Genomic DNA, 8918 nt, shown 5'->3' on the forward strand with positions numbered 1-8918 from the left:
CATTCCCTTTTATTTCAAGTTCAAGTTATGTGCTAATGGAGTAGGTTAAATTAACTGGAAAATAATTGGGAAAAACTATGAAGCGTCTATTTGAACTCATAACTACATAATTCTAATATTCTGTCTTTTCTGTGGTCTGATTCCAATCTCGAATCACGTACTTGTAAGATTCATTAACTATCTATAAGTACCCGATGGTATATAAAACACTGAATTATTCTTCTGTATTTTTAAGTTGTAATTTTCCACTTCATGGCATTACATCTGCACTATTTGACTATGTTATTCCAAAGATTTTATACCTCAAGATTATTATACTTGGGCTAGAAAGTATTTGCAAATTGCTACTATTGTTATTGCTATGTATTTACTCTTTTCTTATTATCTTAAAATAGCAAATATCATAGTTGGAGATACTGGCTTTTACTTTCTAGCCCAAGTTTGATTTTTCCATAGCAACCTCATTGTGTTTCCAGGTGTCAGAGAAGACTCATAATATTGTATAACATATTTCTTTACAGTGGGTTGCCTGTTGAACCCTCCATCCCTCATCTCCCCGTCCCCGTATTTACCTGTGTTGTTGTGTGTAGTCCCGCTCTTTCCTTGTAGTTTTGTAATTTTCAGTGTTTTAAATCTGTCCCTCTTCTCCTCCCCTCCCCCTGTGTCACCAGGTCCCGCCACATGGGCCATGGCAACCTCCAAACCCGACATCATGATTATACTACTCAGCAAACTCATAGAGGAGGGGGACAGCTACTACAAGGTACGGGAAACTTACAGGAAATATTTACAAAGATGTTTAGAATGATATGTTATAATATGAATGGAACGGCAATACACTTTTGAGACATGAGTGCAATGTAAAAATAGATGTGTCGTCAATTAATTCAGTACAGTTAATTTTTAGCATGTTTCATTAAGTTTTTGATTAATTGTGTGATTGATTTTGAACTTATGACAGTAAATATTCATATCTACATAATAAAAGATGACAGGTTTGTTTTGTTTTCTTACATAGCTGTTAATACATACAGACGGGCCTACATATTCATAATACAATAACAAATGTAACTCAAAAAGGAGTGGGAAGAGAAAAAAAAAACAAAAAAACTTATAAACTCCCACCCCCAGTATCTCAGTTACATTGTGTACTTTATACGTCCACAGTTTATGATCAAATTCCTTGTTATCAGTAAATTACACTTTTATTTTCATTCATACAATAGTAAAATTAACATATTAGTTAAAGGAGTAACTTTTCTGGTGGAGGGTCTGTCAAGTGCTTTTCTCCGTGAAGATGTTATTGCTTTGCCTGGAATGTTTCACAGTATGGCATTAAACATTTCTGTCTTCACTGAGAACAAACCAGACCAAGTTACAGGTCAGATCAGTGGAGAGGCGACCCCACTAAGTCAGAATACCTGTTTTTCTAGGTACTTTGAGCTGTAAAACCACCTGTGATTGAATAAATGTACAGTTGATCTGTTTAAGATCATACTGCGGAACATTCTAGGAAGAGCATTGACATTTCAATAGAAACAAGCAGCTGACAGACCCTCCATCAGAAAAGTTACACAATGCACCTTTATTATGAATAGAGCAGTTTGATAAAATTCATAGAGCAAATGTTCCTCTATTTTGCAGCAGTAGACTAAGATAATCATAAAAAACAAAGGTAGAACTAATAGTCATTTATTAAAAAGCAATTCATGAAATTAAAATTTATGACAGACTTTGCAGCCAAGAAAATAGAAGCAATCTGTTAAGTCTATATCAACTATAAAAAAACTAAAAGCTTAACATTTTGTCCATATAAAGGTGTTTAGATACTTGGTACTTTTCTAGAAATAAATATAGTTTTTTGATTTGCACTATATTTCTTAAATGTACTGTAAGAAAGTAAAATATTCTTAAATTGTTGCTTTTTTTTTGTCTCGCAGAAGGGGAAGGTGAAGGAGGCAGCTCAGCGTTATCAGTATGCTCTTAAAAAGTTTCCACGCGAAGGTTTCAGCGAGGACCTCAAGACTTTCAGGGAACTCAAAGTGTCACTTTTTCTCAACTTGTCTCGATGTCGGAGGAAAATGAACGTAAGACCGATGCTCTTTAAATAAGTCTAAATCATATATATATATATATATATATATATATATATATATATATATATATATATATATATATATATATATATATATATATATATATATATATACACACATATACTTTATATACATATACTTATATATATATATATATATATATATATATATATATATATATATATACATATATGGCATAGTGTACAGAAACATCTGTGCAGAGTACGGGCTGGAAACCCCAGGATCAAGGTGGGAAACACCTCCAAAGGTTGTGGAGAATGACCGAGCCAAGATCCTGTGGGACTTCCAGATACAGACTGACAGAATGGTGATGGCGAACCAACCAGACATAGTGGTGGTGGATAAGAAACAGAGCAGAGCCGTGGTGGTTGACATCGCAATACCAAGCGATGGTAATATCAGGAAAAAGGAACACGAGAAGCTAGAGAAATACCAGGGGCTCAAGGAAGAGCTGGAGAGAGCCTGGAAAGTAAAGGCATCAGTGGTGCCTGTGGTGATCGGAGCACTCGGGGCTGTAAACCCCAAACTGGAAGAGTGGCTACAACAGATACCGGGAAAAACAACGGACATCTCAGTCCAGAAAAGTGCAGTACTGGGAACAGCAAAGATACTGCGCAGAACTCTCAAGCTCCCAGGCCTCTGGTAGAGGACCCGAGCTGAATGAGGGTGAGAGAGACCTACCACCGTGGAAGGTGTGAAACACATTTTTTTTTTTTTTTATATATATATATATTACATATATATATATTTATATATATATATATATATATATATATATATATATATATATATATATATATATATATATATATATTAGGGGTGTCAGATTATCGCGATTAATTAATTAGAGTCATATTTAGCGCGTTATGTTTTTTAATCGCGTTAATCTCATTTTTAATCTCTAACTTTAGTGTTTCTGTATGTGAGTTTCTTTATTATAAAACCTGTTTTTATGTGTTGTTGGGACAACAACAACACACACACACACACACAAAACACATTTTTTTATTTCGGTAATTCCACTCATTGCCGGAAAGCCACACAAAACGCGCGCAGTAAGAGCGATATAAACGTCATGTTAACGCTGGCGGCATCAGTCGCACAATGGACGAGGTCGAAGAGCCAGCAGAACAGAGTCAGGAGCGCACAGGTAAAAACACATTCGTATCTTGGAAATTATTCTCCCGACGTGAAATATAAAAGAAAATAACAAAGATAATATCGCCTGAAAACAACCTGGACATGAGGGGACACGCACACAAACACACACAAACACACACAAACACACACCTTCATCATCGTCATTAACCTGAGAACGCGCGGACCACGTTTCCTTCCGTAGACACTGCGCGGACACCGCTGTCCTCCCGTGAGCCGCGTGTGGATCGTGTTTTCTCGCGTACGCGTCGTAAACCGCGCTTCCTCCTGTGTGCCTCTAAACCTTCAGAACTAACACCAAGACTAAAACCAGGTCTAAACCAGGTCTAAACCAGGTATAAAGCAGGACTAAACCAGGACTAAACCAGAACTAAAACCAGAACTAAAACCAGGTCTAAACCAGGACTAAACCAGGACTAAACCAGGACTAAACCAGGTCTAAACCAGGACTAACACCAGGACTAAACACCAGGACTAAACCAGGTCTAAACCAGGACTAAACCAGAACTAACACCAGGACTAAAACCAGGATTAATCCATTCCAGGACTAAACTAGGACTAAACCAGGTCTAAACCAGGACTAAAACCAGTGATCTCATATATATTTCTCTATCAATAATATTTTTCATATGGTTAAGGAAAGACTGGACTTTTTATTGTCTTTAAGTACACAAAAGTTATTATGTTCAGATTTCCTCGTCTTTGCTACTTTACAACAAACAGTTTCTTATTCATGGAGACTTGGGCTCAACAGCCAAATTGGAGAGATTTGTTAAACAATAAATGACTTTATAAAGTCACATTTTTAAATCTATATTAGTCTTTTGATCTGCCACAATAATGTAATAATGAATTTAAATGAAAATACCTCAAATTGAAGCTTTTCTCAGCAATTTTTAGGTGAGATTAAAATGAGATTAATTAGATTAATTAATTACAGATCATAATTAATTAATCTCTCAATTTTTTTAATCGCATGACAGCACTAATATATATATATATATATATATATATATATATATATATATATATATACTTTATATATATATATATATATATATATACATTTATATATATATATATATATAATATATATATATATATATATATATATATATATATATATATATATATATATATATATATATATAAAGTATGTATGTATATATATATATATATATATATATATATATATATATATATATATATATATATATATATATATATATATGTATATATATATATATATATATATATATAAGTACATATATATATACTTTTCCTTTTCAACTCATCCTAATCATTTTCCTTTTACAGGACTTTGGGATGGCTGAGGAATTTGCTACTAAGGCACTTGAACTAAAACCAAAATCCTATGAAGCCTACTACGCCAGGGCACGTGCCAAGCGTAGCAGCAGGTAACCTCTCACTCTCAATACTGTGATAAACAATTTTGTTCTTGGCAGGAGAACAAGGTTTTACAGTGTAGATGCTCTAATTAGACTCTCACTCTAAAACTTTTGTCCAGTTGAAAGAACTGAATTGTTTTCCTGCTGTGAATGATACCAGGACGTTAGAGGGAATACACACATTTTGTATTTGTTTTTCATATATCTAATTTTGATTACATTTAATTTCACAGGCAATTTCCTGAAGCAATGGAGGACCTGAATGAAGCCATAAAGCTGTGCCCAAACAACCGTGAGATCCAGAGGCTGCTGCAGAGAGTGGAGGAGGAGTTCAGGCAGCTGACGCAGGGCGACCAGCCACAGGACCTGGACCTGGAGCCTCCGCCCTCGCCCCCTCCCACACCTCCCCCTGATGATGAGGAGTCCCTGTCCCTCTCCGTGCCCCTCCCTCCTCCCCCCGAGCCCCGCCTAGACGACATGGAGCCCGTGCAGGACTTGTTTGAGGACGAAGACTATCTGGAGCAGGAGCTGGAGGCCATGTCTCTGGGGCTGCCCCCTCCAGACACTCTCACCAATGCTTCCAGTCTGCCCATCATCCAGAGCCCCCCAATGTCCCCCACACACCCAGACCAAATCTATCTGAGCGGGGGCTCTCCTATGGGCCAGCCCTATGAGTACCACCCCACTTCCTCCTCCATGTCCTCCCCTACACGAGGCTCATACCAGCCCACCTCCCCCTCCCTGTCCCCCACTCATCAGAACCACTACAGACACAGTCCACCCCAGACCTCTCCTGTGCACCAGGCGTCCTATCGCTACAGTCCTCCTCCTGGAGGCATGGACCAAAGCCCCCCTCCGTCACCCCTGCGGCGGGCAGCTCAGTACAGAGCCAGCCCCCCTCTGGAGAGTGTGTGCATGTACCGCTCACAGTCAGGATCCCCTGTGCGCTTCCAGACGGAGCAGCTCCCGGGGCGACCCAAGTCTCCTCTGGCCAAAATGAGCAGCCAGCGCTCGTTTCAGCTCACCTCTCAGCCCTCGCTGTCATCCCACCAGGCTCAGGGCCTGCGCCTGCAGCCGTCCATCGCACAGATTGTCCGTACCAACCAGCCCAGTGTCATGGGCAACAGCAGTTACGGGGGCCACCCCCTGAGCACCCGCTACCAAGCGTCTGTGGACCTGGTGTACCAGCCCTCTCTGGACGGGCGCTCCATGCCACAGGTCCAGGCTAGCCTCAGCTCAGGGGCCCTCTGTCAGCACGGGGGCCGAGGAGGGGTTATGGAGCCAGGCCTCTTGAAGGACGAGCTGCCCCAGCGCCCCTCCTCTGCCTACCGCGCCAGCGGGGGTCCGGGGGGCATCCGCTACAGCCAGACTCCTCAGATCAGCCGCAGCCAGTCGGCCGCCTACTACCCTGTGTCTGAGCACGTGCTGGAGCGGGCCAATGCCATGCCCCCCTGTCAGCTGGGCTCCCCTGAGATCCCCCACATGGTACGGCGGCCCGTCAGCGCCAACACCACCGAGATGAAGATGCCCACCCCCAGACCCCTCATCCACTCCCAGAGCGTGGGGCTGCGCTTCTCCCCCTCCACCAACAACATCACAGGCTCCACCTCCAATCTGGCACCTGGCTTCAGGCCCTCGTCCTCCATCCAGCAGATGGAGATCCCTCTGCAGGCGTCGTACGAGCGCTCCTGTGATGACATCTCCCCCATCTCCCCCTCTCAGGGCGGGGGGCTGTACCCGGGCGAGACCACCCGCTCCAGAAACACTCCTTTTATGGGCATCATAGACAAGACGGCGCGGACTCAGCAGTACCTGCACCAGCCCTCCAGGACACGGCCCATGACCTCCATGGACTCTGCCATCAGCCCCACCTCCCCGGGGCAGCTGGTGTCACAGGGTTCCACCTACAGCCCCCCTGCTTCTCTGGGCAACATTGCCTACTACAACAAGACCAACAATGCCCAAAATGGGCACCTGCTGGAGGAGGACTACTACCAGACACAGCCCCCCTCTCTGGGGAAGCTGGCCAATGGCTCCCGCGGAGGAGGGGACATCCTGGAGAGGGTCAGCCAGGTGCCCACCTACCCCGATGTGAAAGTGGCCAGGACTCTGCCCGTGGCACAGGCCTACCAGGACAACATGTACCGCCAACTGTCCCGCGACTCCCGCTCCCAAGGCCCCCCCTCCCCCATCAAACCAAAGAGACCGTTTGTGGAGTCCAATGTGTGACGCTATGGGTGAATGGTTTGACTGGGCCCGAGTGAGAGGACACGTGTGAAACAGAGACACGAATGATCAAAGACTAATATGAGACAGTTAACCTGCAGGGGGCGCACTGGGACTTACAAGAACAACACAACTAACAGACGCCATTATTTCATTATCAGGTTCTACAGGTACAAATACAAGAGGGTCATTTAATGTTCTTTCAGAAACCACTACATCGATACAGAAAACAGGACTGAGAAAGTATTAATCAATCGATTCTGCTCGTGGACTCTCCATCTACTCTTCTTTCAAAGTGTGCTCTTAAACAAGGTTGGCCCTATTCAATGTAATACAATATTCTATGTTCAATAGTGTACATTGCTCCGAAAATACAAATGGATCAACAACTCAGTACTTAGAGAAGATGCTCATATTTATAATTAAGTTATATACTGTATATAAACATAGAACAACATAGTTTGCATTTGAAATGTATACTGTTAACCCAGCCTTGACGTCCCACGGCTCGTCATAAGAGAAAGTGAAACTGAAGCAATGTCAAAGAAAGAGGGACAATGACCAACTTTGATATGACGTTATTACCTCCATTGAGTGACGAAGCTTTTGTTTTGTGTGTTTGGCACGAAATATTTTTACATAACAAGCTATTATAGAGTTTGAACTCATAATAATATACTAGTCTAACCGTGTTGTTTTAAATCTCATCATTTGGTTACAGTTATTTTCTTTTATATATTTGATTTTAAGTGATCTGCTGTATTATCCTTTCATTACAAGCCTCATGCCTTAGTGTGAACAAGAGGTGGCAGTCTTGAGCTATTTAAAGGATCAACACTACTGTGGTCTGTTTAGACAAAGAACGAGAGGGAAGTGCAATATCGCGTTTTCAGAATAAGTTTCTTTTAGAGTAAGAATAATAGAAGAGTTCAGTAATACGCCACATTTCTCTCAAAGTTTGCCTTTGTCCCTCCCCTGCACATAGAGGCACTGTATTTTTAAATACTAAATATACAGTATAATACAGAGATGGTATCAAGGATCGTGCTCAGAGAATAGCAAGCAAATGCATACACTACCACTGTTAATCTCCCTTCCTCTTACATTATTTTTTAATTTGTACTGATAAAATTTCCTTAACTTCTGCACTATACAGCCTGTTAAGTTCTTAACTAAGGGTGCACTTTATGTATTTTACTTATTTTATTGTTCGATTGTTGAAGATGTGTGGTGGGTCAGTGTAGTCTGGCCAGTGTGACTATCATACACTATATGATTTACTAAGCAGCAGTAATGAATGACAATACAAAGAGCAATGTTTTTATTCGGGTGACGATGTATAGACTTTCTAGCACAAGTTGTACATAGTGGCTATGGTCCGGGTATGTAAAGAGAAGCATTATAGTAAGTATCCCACATCTGAAATATTGTCAAATCAGTCGTCAATTCCACTGATTTTACGCACATCTACTGCAAAATGGTATTACTGAGTTTAACCATGTGTATATTGGAGTATGGGTGTTAGAACAAGCAGCACTATAATGTAAAAGATATTTGTAAATGTGGATAAAAGTTATAGACCGTGTGTCTGTAACTGTATATTTTGGTTGTCCGATAGAGTATCTAAAAGAGGTGGTTCTTATTGTAATTGCCTTCTATTAATAATAATCTGATTTACCTGCTACAAAGAAAGATATAGACAATATATCTTTAAGGAAATGAAGGTTTAAAATGTACCATACTTGTTTTAAAGGAGACTTCTCATTTGAGGATATCTGAGGGTGTGTGGTTTTGCGCTGTCTGTGTACATTAGTTGCTGTAAATAGTTCGGTGCATGTTCTCTTCTTTCCATGAGCTCCGTGTCCAGACTGAAGGACACAATGTAAACGAATGGGATCTCAATAAGAGTCTGTTATCCCGACCTGCCCTCTTCATTTTAGCACCAAACAAAAGCGAAAGGTTCTATTTTATTTTCATGTGTTTGCTTGCTGAGCAGAGTTCTCTTGTC

General features: G+C 41.1%; 1 protein-coding gene across 4 annotated transcripts in view; it reads left to right on the top strand.

Moving 5' to 3' along the window:
- tanc2b (tetratricopeptide repeat, ankyrin repeat and coiled-coil containing 2b) overlaps positions 1-8911 on the top strand; it is a 271242-nt gene extending 262331 nt beyond the window's left edge. For all 4 annotated transcript variants that reach the window (XM_055150162.1, XM_055150159.1, XM_055150160.1 and 1 more), the window contains 4 exons: positions 672-763; positions 1941-2087; positions 4593-4693; positions 4918-8911. In XM_055150162.1, the coding sequence (XP_055006137.1) occupies positions 672-763; positions 1941-2087; positions 4593-4693; positions 4918-6913 (2336 nt within the window). In that variant the 3' untranslated portion in view covers positions 6914-8911. The remainder of the gene's footprint in view (positions 1-671; positions 764-1940; positions 2088-4592; positions 4694-4917) is intronic.
- Positions 8912-8918: the final 7 nt, after the last annotated feature.

The sequence above is a fragment of the Boleophthalmus pectinirostris genome, unplaced genomic scaffold (genome assembly GCF_026225935.1).
Source record: "Boleophthalmus pectinirostris isolate CB_2022bp ecotype Guang Dong unplaced genomic scaffold, ASM2622593v1 HiC_scaffold_14, whole genome shotgun sequence".
In the NCBI taxonomy this organism is placed as follows: domain Eukaryota; kingdom Metazoa; phylum Chordata; class Actinopteri; order Gobiiformes; family Gobiidae; genus Boleophthalmus; species Boleophthalmus pectinirostris.